At 31.4% G+C, this 22,427-nt stretch overlaps 2 protein-coding genes across 5 annotated transcripts in view; one reads left to right on the top strand and one right to left on the bottom strand.

The window, feature by feature from the left end:
- LOC118180641 (sodium- and chloride-dependent glycine transporter 1-like) overlaps nucleotides 1-12,829 on the top strand; it is a 233,809-nt gene extending 220,980 nt beyond the window's left edge. For all 3 annotated transcript variants that reach the window (XM_085824294.1, XM_085824295.1, XM_085824296.1), the window contains exons 13-15: nucleotides 2,520-2,632; nucleotides 3,713-3,886; nucleotides 8,866-12,829. In XM_085824294.1, coding sequence (XP_085680420.1) covers nucleotides 2,520-2,632; nucleotides 3,713-3,886; nucleotides 8,866-9,018 — 440 coding nt within the window. In that variant the 3' untranslated portion in view covers nucleotides 9,019-12,829. The remainder of the gene's footprint in view (nucleotides 1-2,519; nucleotides 2,633-3,712; nucleotides 3,887-8,865) is intronic.
- Nucleotides 12,830-14,633: 1,804 nt separating this feature from the next.
- rg (A kinase anchor protein rugose) overlaps nucleotides 14,634-22,427 on the bottom strand; it is a 258,360-nt gene continuing 250,566 nt past the window's right edge. For both annotated transcript variants that reach the window (XM_085824292.1, XM_085824293.1), the window contains exons 35-36: nucleotides 21,001-21,152; nucleotides 14,634-17,872 (exon numbers count right to left, since the gene is read on the bottom strand). In XM_085824292.1, coding sequence (XP_085680418.1) covers nucleotides 17,782-17,872; nucleotides 21,001-21,152 — 243 coding nt within the window. In that variant the 3' untranslated portion in view covers nucleotides 14,634-17,781. The remainder of the gene's footprint in view (nucleotides 17,873-21,000; nucleotides 21,153-22,427) is intronic.

The following is a 22,427-nucleotide window of genomic DNA, read 5'->3' as shown; positions in this document are numbered from 1 at the left end:
TGTATTTATGCAACCACATATATTCCTTTATAAATGATAGAGAACTAGAGATATTCAAAATATGAAAATATTGACATTCAGTTGTATTCTTGTTTCCCATAAACGTAAAGAACGCCCTATCCATACTTGCCAGTTCGGTCCAAAAGATGAATAATATTGAAAATCTACGTACTAGTGAGATCAAAAAGTATGAAGAATTTTTCCATAAAATACAAGATTTCAGTCCATTGAACAATGTTTTAATACTTCTTTCAAAGTCATCACCTCTAAGAGCAATGCCCTTATGAAACATTTTCTTCACTCTTTGGAACATATCTAAAAGTAATTTTTGTGAAATCTATCCAGGTCTTGCAGCAGATTTTCTTGGCGAAGAAGGAACAGTTTTAACCATAAAAATATAAAAAAGACATAAAGTACCATATCAGGTAAATATGTCATTTGCGGAGCCGTATCTGTTGAATTTTTGGCCAAAACCTCAAGAACTAACATTGTGAGTAGGTGCATTATCATGTTGTAATATCCATGGTCTATCTCATCCCTTCCCCCGACCGTCGCTTATTGTACTGGCTACGATCTGTACCTTGACAGTCGTAGGGGGACAAAAACACGAGCCTGGTGGTTTCAGAACCTCAGGGGACAAAAACATGAGCCTGGTGGTTGCAGAACCCCAAGAGAAATTCGTCTTATACGGTTAGATCCAAGGGAGAATTGGTTGTAAGATCCCAAACTGGTGGCATCGGTAACTGTCACGGCTGTTCGATCCAAATTCTGTGCAATTCCATTAGATGTAGTAACGGTGCTACAGCTAGTTTACCGAATTCTGTGAAATCTCTTCTATGCGGGCTGTTCGAGTAGTATTGGCAGGGGCATTTTGAATATCAGTCAAATCTTCAAGCTTATATAGCCGCGCCCCATGGTGGTCTCTGATAGCCGGGAATGGTGACCCCGGTCGAACACTTCAGCCACTGGTTTGAGCGATATTTTTAGTCTCTCGCCTGCAACTATGGGGCAAGCGGCAGCAAAATGAATTGCATGTACTCTCACTTGTAGCGAGATTGCCTATTTCCTTAAAAGTTTTAGCCAGTTGATAGCAAATAATGTTGTTCCTCATTTTAAAACAAAAACTGCTGAAGAGATCTTAGAATATCACCGCCTTACCCACCACAATCATTTGCAATATGCATGCGCGATTTGGGCCGACGTGTTTGCCATATAAAGAACACCTGCGGCAGTCCCATTGTATGTTCTTATTTTCCATTTTGTTTCACATACTTTTGAAGAAGTGGCAATAAGTGAAGGAAAAACTAGAACATTTTAACTTCTAAAAAATTAGGGAAAAAAAGCTTAAACCTGCGTTATATTATTAACTAATAAAAGCCCATTTTTGAATTTTCTAAACGTTCTTTGTTCTATTTCATATCCTCACTGGATAAACCAAATTGTTTTGTCAAAATCGCAATAAGGGTTGGTTGCCTGTCTCAGGGGCGGACAGTATACCGCATATACAGTAAGACCCCGCTTAACGCGGGGGATACGTTCCATCGAAGTAGAGCGTAATGCGAAACAGCGCTAAGCGAGGCTATCTTAACATGTAAATAATGGGGTTAGGGGAAGACAGATGAAAAATGGTTAGGCATTAAATTTAATAATGTTTTTTTTAATAAAAATAAAATCAAACATTTATTTCTTACAAAAATAAAAACAATATAAACGCATATACTTTTAAAAACAAATAAAATTCTCAGTCAGATCATTCAGTCTATTCTGGGTTTCCAATTTTCTGCCTTTTTGTCAAGAAGGCATTATGATAGATTGGCTTAATGGCATATTGCGTTCAATTTCGTCGTCAATCCATATAGACAGTCGTTTTTCCATTTCCTCTATAATGTTATTTCTAGAACGGGTAATTCTAGTTGCAGAGCTTGACGTAGTTGCAGTTGCCGATGACAGTATTTTTTCTTTATTCTTAAGAATTGTCCTTACTGTTGAAGTTGCCAAAAATCAATGCAGCGCTAATTTGAGATTGACGTTCACCAGAATCTAATCTTCTAATCACTTGCATTTGAGTTTCCAGTGAAATGCTTTTTCTGGTTGCTTTCTTTTCTTGTTTTTTATCATCACCCATGATAAAAACTAAAGATCATAATATTTGTCACTGTATTAATCGTTATAGTAGTATACAAATTTAAACTTACAATAATGTCAACAAATGTTTCAAATGATAAAAATGCGTCCACCAAGCAAGAAACACAACTATACTGTTTCGGATATGTTATTTGGAAACCTAGCGCTGCGCACAATTTCGGAGAATCCCCGGGTTGAAATAAAAGAGCGCTAAACCGAAACAGCGTTAAGCGGGGTCTTACTGTAATTGGTTTAATTTATTTATGGCAAAGCACTCGAGAGCTATCTACCTAAAGGAATGGATGCTTTTGTGAGGATTTTTTGACAATTCCTCTTAATTTGTTATGTTCTAATTCACTTTAATTCCTTACAATTAATGTACTTTCTTCGGTTAGGTATGGGAAATTTTATGGACGACTTAAAGGTCATGACTGGATGGAAACCTGGAGCTTGGATACGAAGTCATCTGCTAGTCACTATTATGACCATTAGTCCTATAGTCCTTGGGGTAAGTCCGTGATTTTCAAAAAATTGAATAAAGCCTTACATTGCGCTTATGTTTAATGCATTACAAAGATAATATAGTTTCGAATGAAAGCGAGACATGCCAATGTAAAATTTACAATTAGCAAAAGTCCAGCCTTACATTGGCTCAGTTTTGAGGAAGCTCAGACTTTTCTTCACGATGAAAAAGGTTTTGCAAAGGTGGGAAGAGCAACAACCATATTTTGTTCGTCAAGAAAAATAATAATAAAACTTGAAAAAGTTAGAAAATAAAAGATAAAGATGAAAAGTAAAAAAAAAATTTTTTTTTTCAGGTTAGAAAATAAAATTTTTTTTTCAGGTTAGAAAATAAAATTTTTTTTCAAGTTTTATTATTTTTTGTCAAGTTAGAAAATAAAAGATAAAGATGAAAAGCAAAAAAAAAATTTTTTTTTAAAGTTTTATTATTTTTTTAAAAGTTAGAAAATAAAAGATAAAGATGAAAAGTAAAAAAAAAATTTTTTTCAAGTTTTTTTTTTCAGGTTAGAAAATAAAATTTTTTTTCAAGTTTTATTTTTTTTTCAGGTTAGAAAATAAAATTTTTTTTCAAGTTTTATTATTTTTTTAAAAGTTAGAAAATAAAAGATAAAGATGAAAAGTAAAAAAAATTTTTTTTTCAAGTTTTATTATTTTCTTTCAAGTTAGAAAATAAAAGATAAAGATGAAAAGTAAAAAAAAATTTTTTTTTTCAAGTCAAAAAATATAAAATATATATATATATATTTTTTTTTTACTTTTCATCTTTAACTTTTATTTTCTGAAAAATTTCTGTATATATTGCCAAAGAAGATAAAGAGACCTGTTACTAAATAAGTTTTAAAATATATTTAAACTTTTATTCTTATTAAAGCTACTGTTATTCCTTATTCATACTAAATGTATAATTTATGTTTGGTGGTGATGAACTTGATTTATATCTTTGTATTACCCAGTTATTCAGAATTAACTGTATTTAGAATTATCTAACTACTATAAATGACAATTCTTAAGATTATTTAGTTATTCAGAACTTGAAACTTATGTTAAATAATTTCTATTTAACTAGGTCATTCTACTCTTGAGCTGGATTAATTTCGAGCCTCTTGTCATGGGAGATTATGTATTTCCAATGTGGGGTAATGCCATAGGTTGGGCAATGGCTCTTTTGCCTATATCTTGCATTCCCCTAGCAGCAATATGGCAAATCTCTACAAAACACAAAGATGTCCCATTACTTAAGGTACTTAAACTGCATTGCCTAATTTTTCTTTAAAATATTACATGCTTATTTAAAAATAGTTGTTTCATATAGGTATCTGTCTAAAAATATTTAACATTTGGTTTATTGTTATTGGTTTATTTTAATTATGGTAAAGCACACGAGAGCTATCTCCTTAAAAGCACGAATGCCTTTGTGGAGGATTTTCAAGGGAAACTGGCTCTATACACGTTACACATGGAGATAACCAAGAAAACCCTCATGCAGCCAGCCCGTTCGCTGGGATTCGAGCCCGAGTCGAACTACCAGAGTTCGGCGATTTTACCGCTTAGCCTCTGACGCACCTATTTAAAAATTTGAGAGAAGTTATAGTTCCATTATTTAATTTATTGTTAGGGAAAAATTAAGCGCCTTCAATGTAAACAAATTTTAACAATTTTGTAAAATATTTAATTAAAAAAACATAATTGAAAATAATGAGTAGTAGATATTATCTTTTCCGCATTCACGAAAAAGCTTCCACACAGTATATTAAAATACATAGAACATAAGGTAGTTTCTTCCTCCTTCCTGTATGCCTTCGTGGTGTAGTCGTAGCACACTCGGTGCTTATTCCAGAGATCCAGGTACGAGTCCCGGCGAGGACATTGTTCATTTTTCGTGTACTCCTTCTTCAAAATAACCCAATGACTCTACAGTGGCGCACGAACTAAAAGGTGGTGGATGATCACGCCTCACCACCAGGATTTGGCGATTGGGTCCTCTAATCCCCAGTCGCACTTTAAAAGGGGGAGTATATAAGGTAGTTTCTCCCTCCTTTCTGCGTGCTTTCGTGCTGTAACGGTAGTATATTCGGGGCGTATTCGAGAGGTACAGGTTCGAGTCCGGGCCTCATTTTTAATATACTTCTGCTTCCAGGTAACCCGATGATTCTACAGGACAAGCTAAAACATTTATTTAAAATGGAATGTTCATTAAGATACAATAACACGCCGAACAAATATTAATTTAGAAGTCAAACAATACAAATCAACGTTATATTTTCAAATTTTCACAGGACTAGTTTCGATGGTTTTACCGAACCATCATCCTCAGCTGCAAAATGAACGAGATATGATAAAATGATTAGATAAGATAATAAAGCCTGGACAGGAGATAAGCCATTGGCGCCATCTGTTGATGAAACCAGACCTAAAACATGATTTCTTTAAAGGCTGAAGGCAAAAATGGATTGGAATTAGGGTCGTTAACAGGGGCGTAGCTAGAGTTTCTAGCGCCCGGGGACAAATGAAGAATTTGCGCCCCTTCCTGTGTGCCAGAAATGGAAAATATTTCATTAAAAAAATTTCCTAGCATCAATTTGGCGCCCCTTGGATGCTGCGCCCGGGGACAGATGTCCCCCCTTGCCCCACCCTAGCTACGCCACTGGTCGTTAACTAGAACAGAAAGATTTTTTTTTTTTTTTAATGTGAAATGCCTCTAGAAAATCCAGTTAACCAATGAAAGATATTTTTTGAATAATTTTGGCAGCATAAAAATTGAAAGTTGATTTTCGAACCAACAATGTTGGGCAACAGAAGACCTTTTCCTTTTTGATAACATATGCCTCATGTTCCTTGACGCGAAATTTTAAGGCTCTCTTAGTTTGGCCAATGTAAATTAAGTCACACTGGCAAGGAATCCTGTAAATACCCCAGGAATTCATATCCGGAACGGTGTCCTTGAGTATGGAACTCGGAATTTTATTGATGGAAGAATAAACGACCCGAAAGTTAAATTTCTGCAAAATACGTGCAACTTTATGATTATTGCTAATTAATAGAAAGAAGCGAATGACAACAGAATTTTTATAATCTCCTAAAACAAGAGTGTGCCTTTTGGTGTGTTGATCTTTTGGTATCTTATCTCGTTCATTTGCGCTTTTGCAGCTGAGGATGCTGGTTCAGTAAAACCATCGAAACTAGTCCTGTGAAAATTTAACGCTGATTTTTGTTGTTTGTCTTCTAAATTAATATGGAATGTTCATGTTTAGTAGATGTGCTCGGTAAAAGTACATCTTATTTTTAAATGCCTAGGGATTATGTTTACCTTTAGTTAAAATAATTAATATATTCAGAGGCACAGTGAGAAAAAAAAATTAGTAAGGTACTTAGTAAACGAAGTACATAAACCCCACCTCCTTTACTGGGATTTTTATATCTTAGTGGACTTGCCACGGTAAATTAACGGTAGAAAAAATAGTTTAAGGAAATAACCGTTAATAGTAATTCAAATGAGTAACTTATTTTTCAATAAGAAAACTGGAAATCAATTATAACACTGCATGATATCTGCTTTAAAGGAATTGTCTTATGCAAGAACTTTCTAGTTCTTTCTAGGAAAGCGTGGTCCCTATTAATATTATGCATATATTAAAATACAAAACTTTCATATAGCGAGATCTTTCCGCAGGGAATCAAACCGAAGGTGAAACAAGCAATTTTTAGCTACCTCCTTGCTTATTTAAAAGCAGAAGCCTAAGGTTATAAGAACCTTAGTTATCGTCCAGTACATAATTCTTCATGGGTTGCTAGAACTTGTCAATAAAATTACGCTAGAAGACAGATAGGGAGACTAGATTTAAAAACTCTCAACGCTTATTTTTAGCTATTTTTATTTATTTAAAAAATTTTATTATGCTAAATAGATTTGTACAGTTATTTCCTAACAAGAGGTGAGCATAAGCAACCGCTCTCAAAACTTCTCACTGATTTAAAAAAAGAATATCAATTTATAAACTTAGAAAATTTAAATCTTCAGCAAGGGACGTGTCATATACATTGCGAATGTTTAATACTGAGTTTATAATGCCAGCATTAAGATATTACAGCACTATCTCATTTCATACGAATAATTTATAAGCTATGAAAAAAGGGTGACTATAAATGCTTCGTAGTATTTCGGAAATCGTGTGTTTTTAAAAAAATTTTATTTATGCAGTAATAAGTGATGCAAGGGAAAACTAGAAATTCCTTAACTTTTCCTCCACGCAGCAAACATTCTGTTGTACTTAATTACTTACACATGTAATCTAAGAGATAATCAAGATCGGTTCATAGCTTTCCTAGCACTCCTTGTCAACGGTCATCACGGCAGTATTATTACGTTCCTTGAGCTGTATGTACTATTGTTGTTGGAAATAGGGATATATACAAAAAGAAAGGTACCGACAAATAAAGAAGTCACACAGTGTAGTGCACTCATAGGCCGTTTATAATGAGTAAAACTTATTCAATTTTTGGTTCTTTTCGGCTATCAGTTATTACTATCGCTATACATTAAAAAAAAAAAAAAAAAAAAATAAAAATAAAAATAAAAATAAAAATAAAGAAATAAAAGAAAAAATTAAACAAATAAATAAAAAATCTGAAAGGTTTCAGATTTTTAAATTACATCCAATCGGGCGTTTTCTTAACGTTTTGTGTATTACCTTTATTTATTAAATATCACGTTCTTTGCACTTAAACCATAAAATTCAGTTCAATAGCAATGTCGCAAAATAATTTTAAAATGAGCATATCTTTAAGATTTCCGATACACAGTTCCGCGCGCTGGAGATAGGTTTTTTTTATCCCCGTAGAGTATTGCTATTGCTCGCTTTGAAATCCTTGAGTTTGTTAATCAAAAATTCGTTAAAGTTTTACAAAATATGAAATTGATAATAAAACAAATTCCAAATTTCAAATTTGGTCTTCCACATGCCCATATTCGTAGAAGGATTACGTCATTCAAAATTCGATGGCTCTATGTACCGTTGTTTTATCACAATGCGAGAAATAGACATACATTTATGCAGATTTTTCATTATTTAATTTCTTCAAATATAAGACAGGACTCTAACATTTGGTGGCAACAGTTTGAAAAGTGAAACGGACATTTACAGTGATTCAACGCAAAACGAAAACAATAGTCCTTCAGGGACAAAGCCCCTTTGGGCTAAAAAGGTCTACATCTCTCGTTCTACTGGGCCGATTGGCGAAATTTAACTTGAAAGCGCACTTAGGATATATATTAGATTTATATATAATGTTACCCAAACATAGGTATTCTGACACAAAATCGGACTTTTTCTGAAACGATATACGTTTTTTCTTCCATATTTCGATTCTAAGACCCAAATTATGCCAAAGTGCCAGGTTTTGTAAACATCGCGCTAGTTTTTAAAACAAGCACTCAAAATTTTAGTTCCTCGGTGTTAGTTAAAATGAGTATATATTTATTAATATCTCATTTTTTTAATTAAAATTAGATTATAACTTGATTCCTTCTTTCACAGCTCAAAATGTAGGTTCAATACAAATAAAATTCGCAGATATTTTCTGAATTATTTTTAGAATTTGTATTTTTTAGTAAGTTTTAACTAATAAAATTTTTACCTTAACCTTACAGTAGATGTATTTCTAGGCATACCTGCGAAAAATTAGAGTTCTGTATAAGTGACAAATGTGATTTACGCACTTTATTAAAATTATTTGAAAGATTGAAAAATGCACGTTTTTTTCCGTTTGTGCACAATGAAAAGGAAAGGAAAACAGGTTGCCATAAACTAAAAATTATCCTTGTCGCAACTGAAAAAAACTGCACCGAGATAAATTTTTACGTTTCTCACCAAGTTTTACAAAATTTAATATTTAGGTATAATATATCGAAATATGGAAAAAAAATGAGTTTGACTTTTCCAAAAATGTTCGATTTTTGTGTCAAAATACCTATGTTTGAAAAATGCTATATATAAATCTAATATATATCCTATGTCGAGCTTCCGAGACATGAAGAATGCAAATTAAATGTCATCATATGACAGGAGTTGAATGGGAGGTATAGAGCTGTCCCATTTCTTTTCTTCTTTTATGCAAAGCATATGTGGAACTTTAAAGAACGGTATTTTGAAATATGATTTTTATAATAGCCTTAAATTTTGTGATTTGATTTATTTCAAAAAATTATGTCTTATTTTCCAGAGGATATGTTTATTGACAAAGCCAACAAGTGCATGGAGAGCAAATGCCATCGCAAACAGTCCCAGCCAGGCTAGCAACGGCACCTTAAATGGCTATGATAACCCTGCTCTGACGACTGAACCACCGCCAGTTTATAGTTTATCTCACTTATAATAAGTACACCCACCACAAAGATGTTTATTTTTGTAACTTTCTTGACATGCCTGCTAATAGTGGGCTACTGTGTTAAAAACTAAATATTGTGAAGCTAGCTCGTTGCAATGCATTTATTGCCCACGAGGGAAAGAATTACATACAACTGAAACCTTTAGGATTTATCCAGGTTATTATCAAAGACAACAAGCTTGAAACAAATAGTGAACGTCTTTTATCAGACTAAAAACACATAAAATACTATTATGATGTATTTCAGTTTTACAGAGAAATTAAGTATTTTTGGAATGAGCTTGAATTTACTGAGAAACATTACAGAAAATACTTCCTTCAAAGTTATGCTCAAAATTTTTCATGATCACTTGATCATACAAACACAGAACTATTAAGGTTGTGTTTTCAAATACAAACTTGATGTAGTTGATGATATTGCTGTTACTTATTATAGTGTATTTGAGCTTGGAGAGTTATAATGCCACAGAAGTGGAATGCTTCACACAACAATTAAACCAGGACTATAAAAGAAAAGCTGCTGTAAATTTGAAGCCATGTTGATTTTTGATGCATCAGTTGATAATTCTGCTACAACACTTTTATCAGTGGACATCTAATATGCAGTTATTATAGTTTATGGAATACACTGAAAGCAGAGATAACTGGATATTTTTTTCATTTTACAGATTTAGAAGTATTAATGATGCATCAAACAAAATAAAAACTATTTAAGTTGTGCCTTCGATCGTATAACTATTCTATGTGGCTTCCCTCATAACAGTTACACGAGCAATGCCCGATACAGCTCACTCTAGTATGGTCTTCGTCACTGATCCAATGCAATAATAATCACGGCCTAATTTACAGAACTGGAAGCAATGCAAGACTTCTTGCAGACACTCCTCTTCCTCTAATTCTGCTCAGTGTGATAGATATGAAAACAGTTACTTAAAATATTTCATCATTGCAGTCCTAGTTCACGAATTTTATCGTGGTGAGGATTGCATGATTATGTATATCAGGGGTTCTCAAATGGTGGTATGCAAGAGAAAAATAGGTGGTACAAAAAAAGCAACCTATTCTTAAATATTAAATTAAAAAATTAAAACCCCAACATCCTGATTGAATTTTTTCTCTAACAGTCGTAAATTTATGCAATCTGAGCTTTGTTCAAGAGTGGTGGTTAGATGGTACGCCTTAGTCAATTGTTGAATGGCCTTGGGCATCTTAGGGATGAATTTTAAAGGAGAATGGGGGATGGGTCCAGGGATCTTTGCACTCCTCTTTCCGCAACACCAAATCACTCGAGAGGACCTTTGGTTCGCCTGTATTTTAAGTGCCAACGTGCAGACGCTGACAAATTTCAAATTTTTTCCGGGATTTGAGCTCAGGCCCAACAATAGTGCATCCACCAACGCTAATTACTATACCGATTAGGATGGCATTTGGTTAAATAATCTAAAGATTTATTATTTTTTCATTTAACGTTATTTAAAAAAGTGCACTTTAACTATCTACATATTTGTTTCCATCTTTCAGTTTATTATGTACTGTATAAGATATAAGCTCAAGACTCTGATTTAAAACGATATAAGCTTATACATTTTAAATCATAGTCTTGCCTTTTTGAAAAGAACGGGGATAAAGTAAAAAATTAACGAATTTTTACTGATTTTATTATAAAACTCAATGAACTAAATCGAAAAATAAATAAATAAATAAATAAATAAATAAATAAAAAAAAAAAAAAAGAGAGAGAAAGAAAAAAGCAATAAAATAGCTTATCAATTTAAAACAATAAAGTATGTGACCCCACCTGCGATAATCAAATGACATTCATGTGACATCCTGAAATTCAAATGTGATTCTCATTCATCAGCTGAGATTGGAATTACAAGATAGCAATATTTTATGGATCGAGGTTTCACTAGACAATATCAGTAGCAAAAAATAACTCTAGACAACAGGCAGCATCTAATTTTTAAAGAAAATTTTTTTTTAAAAAAAAGTAATAAATTAACAAAACTAAAATATGGAATTTAAAATTTTACTCTTGCTTCTAATTTTATATTTTTAAAAAGTATAATAAAAAATTGTTTAAACCTTTATATATTTTAAATATTATAGAAGGATATGGAGGCCTTTCTGAAAGTGGACACTTGAGAGGCCTTACTTGCCCTTATCAAGCTTATGTCATCATTTTTGAATTTATGCAATGTTATGAGAAATGCACCACTGAATACAACGGCAAAATTATGTATGATTTCAGTATCACAGACCATTCTAGAGCAACTATGGGATGAAATAAAATACCTCTTCTGCGTTTCTTGATTAACTTCACAATTTACATAAAGCACTTACAACAAGACTATTTGATTGATCGACTGATTAAGGAATGCAAGAAAAGCTATCTGCCTATGGGCCTATGGGAACGTGTGATTTCACGAAGTCTTTTTAGAAAGCATTCTCACGATAGTCATCATTACAGTCATAATCCTAAGGTGCAAAAATCATTAACTCCATTTACATCTGTAAAACAGGGTTTAAGCCATAGACAGTCACGGAAGATAAAATTGTGCACGCACGAATGTGCAGCTGACTCAGCGAAATTGATCAAATCATGCTTGTTTCCTAGTGATTAATCAGTTCTTACAATAGATTGTCATAAAATTGAACAGTTAGAGCATTTAGACAAAATCATTGTACCAGTATCGGTGATGTAGCGAGGTCTAGTTGCATAGAAACAAAACTCAGCTTATGGCACTTGTGACAGCAAAGCCCTCTTTGCAAATGCCCCATGGCTCTTTCTCATGTTACAGGAGAAAACCATAAAAATCCCATGCAGCCATCCAAGCACTAAAATTCCAGCCTGGGTAGAAATAGCAGAGTTCAGCTCTTTTATTGATTCTGCCACTGATAGGCACACTTAAAAAAGAAAAGGCAAAACTTAGTAGATTTTTTTTCCTGTTTGATGTTTCACTATCAATCTGCATTTGTAAATTCCCCAAATATAAATCATTTGATATCTATGAAACCTGTGTCTTAATGTTTTACTTTTAAGAACTCATTCTACCAAGAGTTATGTATTAGAATAACTCGCATTATGCTTTTCGTAAGGATTAAACATTTTTTCTGTGCTTTATCGTTTTGTAGAACCTAATACGTTACATTTCTTATTTATTCAGTCACCTGTGTTAACTATTATTTTTTCCCGTGGCAAAAAAGAGTTCTAAAGCTATTATTATTTATTACATTATGCATTGTGGTTGTTCAATAAGTGCATTTTCCCAACATAAAAAAAGTTGGACACGTACTGAAACTGAGCTAATTCAACAAATTTTCTGACTGTGCAGCCAAACTTTTAAAATCTTGTAGCATGTTTTTTTTTTTTCTTTTTTTTGGGGGGGGGGGGAGTAAAAAGATTATTAAAGGGTGGGTAAAACAGTCAGTAAATATAAATTTTCATCCTACTCCTTAAATGGACTGGCATGACTTTCATGCTGATATTTGAAAGTTATACGCACATTTTAAAGTGTAAATAATGCTATTTTATACTTATAAATGAGAAAATTATTCTCAACTATTACATAAAAACAATTGCATAATTAATCAATTTTATGTAATTTCTTTAACAATCTAAAGTGTAACCATTTAATCAAATTGAAATATATGATTTAAAAATACTTATGAATATTATGAGTCGCCAAACTTTGTTAAGAACAATGGAAATCTAATTTGTATATATTTATGTATATTTAAGTATTCTATATTTTATGTAATATATTTTTGCAGTTGAAAATAAAATTTGATATGAGTGTTCATGTCTGATGATTCAATCAATAGCATTAATATACCAGATAATGAGCCCATGATTACAAGTAAATTTTTGATTAGAAAAATTCATTTTAATGTAACCCACTTTTATTTTTGAATAAACTTTCAAATACAATTTGAAGATCTTTATTATCCTCATTCTTAAACAGATTCTTACACAATTACATTATTTTAAAATTAATATTTTATTATAAATGCTTAATAATTATGAAACAATATTTCAAAACCTGCCATTTGAGAAAATTTTACTGCAGGGATAAATCAAGTTTTTAGTTATTAGCTGTATGGTAAAATCTACAAGTAGTCTGAGAAGCACTGGTTTAAAAATATACTATACTTAAATATATTTTTTCCTCTTTCTGATATCCAATCTTTTTCATTTATTTTCAGAAGGGAAAAAAAAGGAATGATAATGAATTGAAGGCAATCGATATATTTGCTTTTCGATAAAATAGAAAATTCAAACACTTAAAAAACTTTTCTAAATATTTACAACATTATGAAACAATGCTCTGTTTTTGAAAGACTTTTCAGTATTTTTAACTATGCATACTAGTGAACTTCTAATTGTTTCATATTTATCTCCACAAATAAGTAAGTTATTAGAAATAACTTTTTTTTTCATAATGAGTTTATATTTTGTAATCCCAATATAACGCCGGAGGATTAATTTTAAATAAAGCACTTTTCATATTTTATATACCTCTCCTTTTGATGACTTGTTTTGGTATACTCATAATTAAGAGATGATACATGAATTGAAATTATGATTAGTTCTGAAAGCAACCAGACTGATGCTGGCATCAAATTATTGAATTTAATTCAATTTATTGAAGATACCTGTATGAGCAAATATATGCAGCCACCTGAGTAACTGCCTTTATCCAGTCATGACATTTTTTGGTCACTTGGTGCATATTATTAGATTATAGTTTAAAATATTTTGCTTTTTTACTTTCGTTAATAATGCAAATATCTTAATGAATATAATTTTATGAAAACAAAGACTAAAATAAATAATTATGAAAATATAGCTAATAGAAGCTTTTTAAATGCTCCAAAAGGCCATGCCACTCAGAGTGTTCCATAATCTTTGAAACAGGCCTCTTGTGAAGCCACACACCACTTTCAGTGACATTTCCATTGATGGTACAGATACCACTTCATGAACTCATGCATAATGTTGCACAGTTTCCTTGTTATGGTCTCTTGAACAGTTTCAATTGTCACAAACTGGTGTATTTTATGTCTTTTTTCAAAAAGGGGAATAAAAAGAAGTCACAGGAAGACAGACTGGGAAAGTACGTAGTTGTGGCAGCACTGGCATTGAATTATTGGTGAGAAAGGCCCTAACTTTTTTTTGTGATATGTAACTTGCACAGATGTTTATTAGATTCATAAGCTACAGGCTCCCACTGCTAGGAACCAGCTACAGTTGGCAGCAATATATTTCTAAGACATTCCATTGCATTCTTTTATTCACTGCACCTGCACAATGCATCACAGCCAATCTGGTCACTTAAAGGGCAAATACTGTACACAGCTGGCTGTAAGATGAGCATTTAAAATAAAAGTTCATCTTTTTATTTGTTATGAATATAGTCAGTATAGCATTAGTTCATTATATCTTTTTATTTGTTATGAATATAGTCAGTGTAGCAGAAGTTCATTGCATATTTTTACTTTATTTGTTATGAATATAGTCAATATAGCAGAAGTTCATTGTATCTTTCATTTGTTATGAGTATAGTCAATATAGCAAGTCTTATTAAAAAGAAAGAGACACATACAAGTCAATAGCTTTATTGAACCAGTTCACCTGATTGTTAGACAAGCCCCATACCATTTGTGCTGGCAACAAAGGGCATTGAAACCTAAGAAGTGAGACTGACAAATGGTAAAACCCAAAAGAAGAAAATAAAGTGTTCATGTGAAGGAGGACATATATGCAACCACTCAACTGCACACACGTATATAAGAATATATCAGAATTATCATTTTAAAAAATACAAATATTTCTACAAGAAGTAAGGGAATGTTAAAAAACACACATAAGTACAATGAAGCTCACAAAAACAAAAAATTAAATTACAAATCAATGTTAAATAACATTCTCTAGTTTACAATATATAACTTAAAAAAATCACACTAAATAAAAGATACTGTTTTATTTTGATTAAAGGAATGCCTGAAATGTGACTAAACTAACAAATATAAGAACTGAAAAACAGTCTTATAACCGACAGTAATGCAATACATACATTTTCGAATAATTTCAATTCACATGTGATATAGCTTCTGCCATTGATGTTAATTTCTCTACTGTCTGAATAAATATTGACGTAGAATATACTACATTGTGTAGTAATGCTACTTGACTGCAGATTAAGATAAAACATATCCTAGTAGGAACTAGAACAGCATATAATGGGCTTGCACATTATACCGTAAAAATTGTGCATCATTTTAAAAACAATGTAATGCCTATAGATTATCAGTGACACTTAACACAATATGAAGAAATACACAACCATGTTAATACTACACACAACTAACCCATTGACAAAGCCAAAAGAATTTTTAATAAAATTAATATTATTACTTCCATATTTTATCTATCACACATATTTTGTGCACATTAAGATGACAATAAGAATTTTTTTAAGTGAAAGTAACTTATAAAATAATACCAATATTTTAGGAAGTATTCCCAAAATTAAAATTATTCTGAAAATTGAAACATGAAAGTTTAGCATAAAAACAATACTATATTATTGTCAAAATACTGTTGTCTTGCATTAAAAATCACACATGCCACAAAATAAAAGTTAAAAACTAAACATATACACAGTGTTTCATTCTTACTAAAAAGTAAAAAATTTACAATTCAACAGCTGCAGTTACCTCCCCTGACTTTCAGTTGTCTTGAAAGTAACAAAAAATATTGAATGTTATTAAAATGAAAGAAAAAAATAACTATAGTAATAGTTTTTTTTATTTATTTAAATTCAAAGTAAATTATGAAAACATAATTCAATAGCTTTTACAAGTTTTAAAGCTTGAAATTTATGTATTACGTAAAAAGTTGTTGTATCACGTTCTTTCAGAAATGCAACAGAAATTACAAAAATTTACATAAGTTCTATATAACTGACGCTCAATGCCAGTTTTTTTGCCGCACAATGCCCTAGGCAATTGACTAGAAATTATTCACACTAATAGGCTACAGGGCAAATAGACAGCACTCTCTACAGAGAATAAATCATTTTTGAGCCAAATGGAAATTGTTTTGAGAACTATCTCTGGCTATATAGAAAAAGATAGGAGAATTAGTGACAAGAAAAACTAATATCTCTCTTTGAGCAAGGCAGAAATACTCAGCCAGGGGTGTGCAATAAGTTAAAATTAAATGGCATACTGTATGTCATAAATGAAAGAGCAGGGAAACGTTTTACATATCTTTTCAAAAAAAGAAAGCAATTTTTATTGCAACAAATCTAACAGATATTTACTAATAGTTTGAAGGGAAATTTATCCACACTTATCTGTGACAAATAAATAAATAAATCACAACAAATAAATAAATCACATTACAGTTTGATTTTACGAAAGGACATAATTTAGGTTTTTAAATTTAACCAATGCCCACATTTATGCCACATGTGTGTGGAAATACAATTAGAAAATTACCAACACATTTGCGTAAATAATTACTTCATCAATGTTTCAGCAATGGTAAAAATTTCCTGATGAGCATTAGAAAGTTTCTATCAAACTAGCTGCACACAGAAAACTAACTCTAATAAAATATACATAAGACTAGACTAGATTACACTTTTAAAATAGTTTCAATTAACAATTTTAGATTATATTTGGTGGCATAATAATCATATGTCATTAAATTTAGAACACAATCAAACATTTAAATATATTTCAAACTTCCTTCCATGAATAAATAAAATTGGGAATATTACTAATTAATTTACTTATACAGAAAAAAGGTTAAAAATGAAAATTTAGTTACTGTATTGTTTTAATCTTTAGCTCTTGTTACTCTATTATTTTAATCTTTAAACAATAAAACTCGGTTATAATACAGAAAGTTAAAATGTTTTGCAAGATAACATACATGGAATAGAAATCTGTTTCTTGAGGTATCACAGAGTGTAACGAATGTTGGTGCATTAAGTACACAAAATAACACAAATAGAGACTTTTTACAAAGATTCTAACAACATATGCTTCACTATGAAAAGTACAATAGGATTTTTTTAAACACCATTGCAAAACATAATAGCGTTTAATAACAATATTCTTCATAACCATCGCTTTTATTAACTTGTAAACAATAGGCCATCAATAAAATTGAACACCCCTGTGGTGAGAATTATGTGAAACAAAATCAGACTAATATGCAATCTCGCAACACCTCATAGATGGCAGAAGTTGTCAAAAATGTTGACTTTTTATGTATTTTATATATATATATTTATTTATTTATATATTGTATATATACAGATGGAGGGCCTGCGCTGTGGACGTTCAGAGTTCTATCATATCTGTACAACAACATAAGTACTCTACAAATGTACCTAGGGACAGTGACGGAGCTCGTGTGTAATAACTGCATCAGTCCACCTCAGAAACAAAGTGCAAAATTACATAAAAGAAACTTAACGATAATATCTAAAGCATTAAATGATAATCACCGAGAGTTATCAGTCAATGATTTGCATAACTGGTTATTAGAAGTCATCCGATTATCTGCAGGTAAATACATAACAAGAGTGTTGTATCCTTGCATGGCCGGTTTCTATTTGGATAATGAACCACATTCCTCTGGTGCTGCAATGCAACCAGAAAGTGTGTGGCAGTGTCGGTAACAGTCTCTGCAGTACTTAAGGGACGAATACTGAAATAAGTACTCAATAGAACTTAATAGCGTTGTTGAAATTCATGGTGCCATCGGTTAAAATCAATGTAAAAAACTGTTACAGAACCATTGGCCAAACCTGCCAGCAGAAATCTATAAAAAAGCAATAAGAGAAAATAGTATAATTTATGTGTTGGTTCTGCTACAACAGCTATGAAATAACTTATATATATGAAAAAATATAATAGTTTATGTTATTTTTTATAAATATTATATGAAAAAATATAATAGTTTATGTCAAAACATAATAAGTTGCTTTCAAATACATACTGTAAGAAAAAGAAAATTAAAAGTTTAACACAAAATGGAGAAGTGCACTTATTCTTATTTACTGTATGAAAAGGATATTTTTACTGCATGTGCTATATTAACAAATTTGGCTTTTTTCCACATTAATTTATATTCTTCATTTTTAAAATACCAAGATTTCAGCAGGTGAAAAACTTGCTTTTATTTCAAATGGCAGCAAAAGTACTATTTTGCACCTGCCACCTTAATCACAAATGGCTAACTGGTGGATATAGACTAAATGCAGTCTTCGAGGTCCTTTTTTTTTTTTTTTTGGCTTTAAAATAGATTGGTAAAACAAACTATTATTGTTTGTGGACTTCTTGATATATACACATTTTTTATCATTGTAGGACTGATTCAGAAAACTTGTTAGTTATCAATAATATACTGAAAACTGAACTTGTTGAAAACCATCAATGCAGTTTTAATTAACTTGCCTTCTGTTTCAAGACTTAAAATCTACCTTTTTCACTCATATCTTCACTCAGCATATCAAATACAGCAAGCTTTAATTCCCTTTCATAGACCCACTGAAACAAATGCAATATGAGAATGAAATATCATTATAAGCCACAGTATCTCATCTGATATGCTAAAATGGAATATTTTGTTTGAAATTTAAAAAGCAAATAAATGATGTTAGAATGAAATGAAATTTAATAAAAGAATGGTTTGAGTTTAATTTGTTATTTGTTTCACACAGCAAAAGTACTCTAAATTTTTGTATACAAGTGTAGCAACATAGAGATTTGAATTTTTTAATTTTGTACTTCATCATTATTTTATGAATAGATCATTATTAATAATGCTGCAGTTTGCCTTATTTTTAATTTTTATTTAAATTGTAAAAAATCCAGACTTTTTGTTTAAATATAAAAAATAAAAATTAAACAGCATTACATAAGAATTCAAATATTTTTATAAATTAAAAATGTAATAATTTTTTTTCTTGTATTAGGCTGAGCTTCAAAAAGGCTTGAGCACACAGTGACAGTTATTGTTCACAGAACAAAAAATTTACGAACCTAAACATTTTATGGGAAAATATATTAAAAATTGCATTTTAAAATTTTTATGTATGTAATCTTTTATTTCATCTTGGTGTTTTTTTATCTGTAACACTATGAACAAAGATTACTTCATATTGCATATTGTTACAATCCTATCACTATCGTTGTTTGTTATCCTACAACATATTTTTAAACACAGCCAAATCAAAATATCAATGGCAGGCACTAATTTGTCTTTTTTTGACATTGGCCACTCCTAATGCCGGAAGAGGTGGCCAATTTATTGTGGAATCAAAATATCATCTCACCATCACAAAATTTTTATGTAATACATTATTTATTGATTATACTTTGATTTAACTGCATTATTATTATTCTCATAGAGCAGTATAAAACATTCATGATTGCTAATGTAATTCTACACTTTTTAGATAAATATCCATTATGACTTATTCATGCACTTTTACATGTACGCTTCTATATAAATAAGGAGTCTAATATAATTCAACATTTTCAGTCTTTAAAAAAAAACTTTTGTTTAAAACATATGTTATGAAAAAGGAATTGGAGAGGAAAATTTAAACTTTTCTAACTAAATTTAAGAAGTAACTGCAAAATAAAATTTATTCAAGTGATTAATGCTTTCATACCACATAAAATAAGATGCATTATTGGAATTAGTTATTGGCTTTATCAAAAATATTAATCTTTCCTTATGTGATAATCATTATGACATAAAAGTATACTGAAATGTCACTAATTGGGACTTCTTGCTCCACAAGAACTATATTATAAGCCAGATTTTATATCTGTGGATCATTTTTACTCAATGTTAAAACAGTTTTCATAAAATCCTCTACCTTATTTTTAAAAATTTGGTTACTGTCATACGTAGAACCACATGTTCGGATTAAGGTTGTTACAGGCCCTAAGCACTTACAGGATATTGGTGTTTCTACATACATTTATTCCTGTAGTTCAGCCAACCCTTCTTTCTTGGTCTAGTTTAACAGCATCATTCTGTGAGGCAATGGAGATTTTTTTATGGTGCCTTGAGTTCCTAATGACCATTTTGTGGTGCCCCATTTGCTTGATGCCCTAAGCAAAGCTTATTTTGCTTAAAGTTTAATTTAGCTCTATAGGAGAAGTAAGTATCTAGGAAGTAAAGACTATAATTACTCAACTTTTGTTTCCTTTGCTGTTGGTACTAGAAAGGCCATCTTGTAAAAAGGGTAGTAATTGCACCACTAATTTCTCAATTCCCTTAGAGCTGGCATGCGATTTTGGCTACTCAGCCATGGTTCTGTGATTTGATCACAACATGACACTTGAAGCAAATGCACACTTGAAGCAAATGCACACTTCAAGTGTGCAAATGCATACTTGAAGCTCAGAAACCAATATATGAATCTGTGTTCTGAGCACACATGCTGGTTGGTTCATCAAGCTGCTTCATATACCACATGCTATTGTACGATCTCATTTTCCCAGATGACCACTTTTATGTGTAAAAGAGAATGGATTGCTGTTACAGAATGCTACTAAAAATTATGGTTGGCCATATCACTGCTGTTGTAGAATGTTATTAACAATTGTGGTTGATCTATACATGGCCTAGTCAACAAAGGTGCCCACGGTTCCTCTGCCAGTGTGGACACCAATTCTGGGTCCTTTGAGGCTATGACATGATACCTCAAATAACAAATTATGGTTTTAGCACAGATACTAAGATATCTGTATCTTTTCCAGTGAACAAAATTGCTTCAAGTTTGTGGCCATTTTGTAAACATCTTGCCCATTACAGCAGTTTGAAGGGACAAAAATTGACAGATTTCAAACAAATTCAGCAATAGAAAACACAAAATTGAATTAATAAATAATAGCATAAAATGTAAATATATGTAAGCACTTGTAACTTACTTCTGATCATGAGATAAAGCCAAAGAACGAACTCCGCTGTCACAAGCTGAGAATGCATAAAGAAGGGCAAGATTAAATGTTCTCCACACTTCAACAATACCTTTGTCACTTCCAGTCATCATGTATTCACCATCTCTACTCATTGTCAAACACTATAATAAATGACTAATGGTTAGAATAATACGTGAAAAAAAGTTGTCTGAGTAATCTATACAGAATATTGTTTACACTAATTCTCCCCATTACAACAGACTTTAACAGAGATGAATTAAGAAATGAGAGAGCTCTTGGCATTTATTAGCTCTTTGTCCCATTACAGTAGTAGTAATAATAATAATAACAGATTAATTAAATACTCACATTCAGTGAAAATCAACTTTTCTAACAATCATTTTAATTAACAGTTTTACCCTTTAATAAAACAAATTCTACATGGGGATATTTTAGATATTTAGAGGATGCAAAACTGTGAATTATATTTGCAAATAGCTTTCAAAATAACATGCTCAATAACTCACAAAACTGAAATAATTTAAACAGAATTGTGATAAGTATGCTTTATAAATATGAATTTTGAAAATAGACATTTTCCAGTATTCTACTGATAACAAATACTGATATGAATATACTTCTCATAGCAATTTCTACACTGGGGAGGATGCTGACGAAATATTTTCATTTTTAATGAATACTGTACAGATTTATCACATTTCTCCCATGCATGATCTTGCAGCGTAAGTGATTAGCACACCTTAAGGTACTTTCTCATTCCTTTTTTGCATGCCTTCATTGTGTAATGGTTAGTACACTCAGCACATATTCGAGATGTCCGGGTTCGAGTCCCGGCAAGGACATTGCTAATTTTTCCTGTTTCCTGCATTCAAAAATATCCTAATCACTCTACAGTGGTGCCCAAACTAAAAGGTGGTGGATAATAATTTTTCACCACCAGAATTTGGCGAATGGATCCCCTAATCCCCAGTTGCCCTTCAAATGGGGGAGTATATAAGGTATTTTCTCAATCCTTTTTGCATGCCTTCGTGGTGTAATGGTTAGCACACTTAGTGTATATTCGAGAAGTCCAGGTTCGAGTCCCGGTGAGGGCATCCCTCATTTTTCATGTTTCCTGTATTCAAAAATATCCTAGTGACTCAACAACCCACCTAATAACTAGAATATTTCTGATTCAAACCCTAGCGAAGGTATAGTTAATTTACTACACAGCTTAGAAAATTAAGCCAAAGCTAAATATAATCAACAGATGAAAATCCTTTTTAGAGATTTTTAATTTTTGGAAAGCTGAAAAGATACAAGAATTTGCATTTCATTTGATAAATAAATATATAATAATAAAATATAAAAGGACTAAGAGAGGGTGAGGAAAAGATTAATTAAAATTAACTCTTAAAACTGCACTAAATCAGCAA

Source organism: Stegodyphus dumicola, chromosome 9 (assembly GCF_044657685.1).
Source record: "Stegodyphus dumicola isolate Sdum_Otavi_A_Nest chromosome 9, ASM4465768v1".
NCBI classification, from domain to species: domain Eukaryota; kingdom Metazoa; phylum Arthropoda; class Arachnida; order Araneae; family Eresidae; genus Stegodyphus; species Stegodyphus dumicola.
The sequence above is the reverse complement of the archived record's forward strand: the minus strand, read 5'-3'. Positions and strand labels throughout refer to the sequence as shown.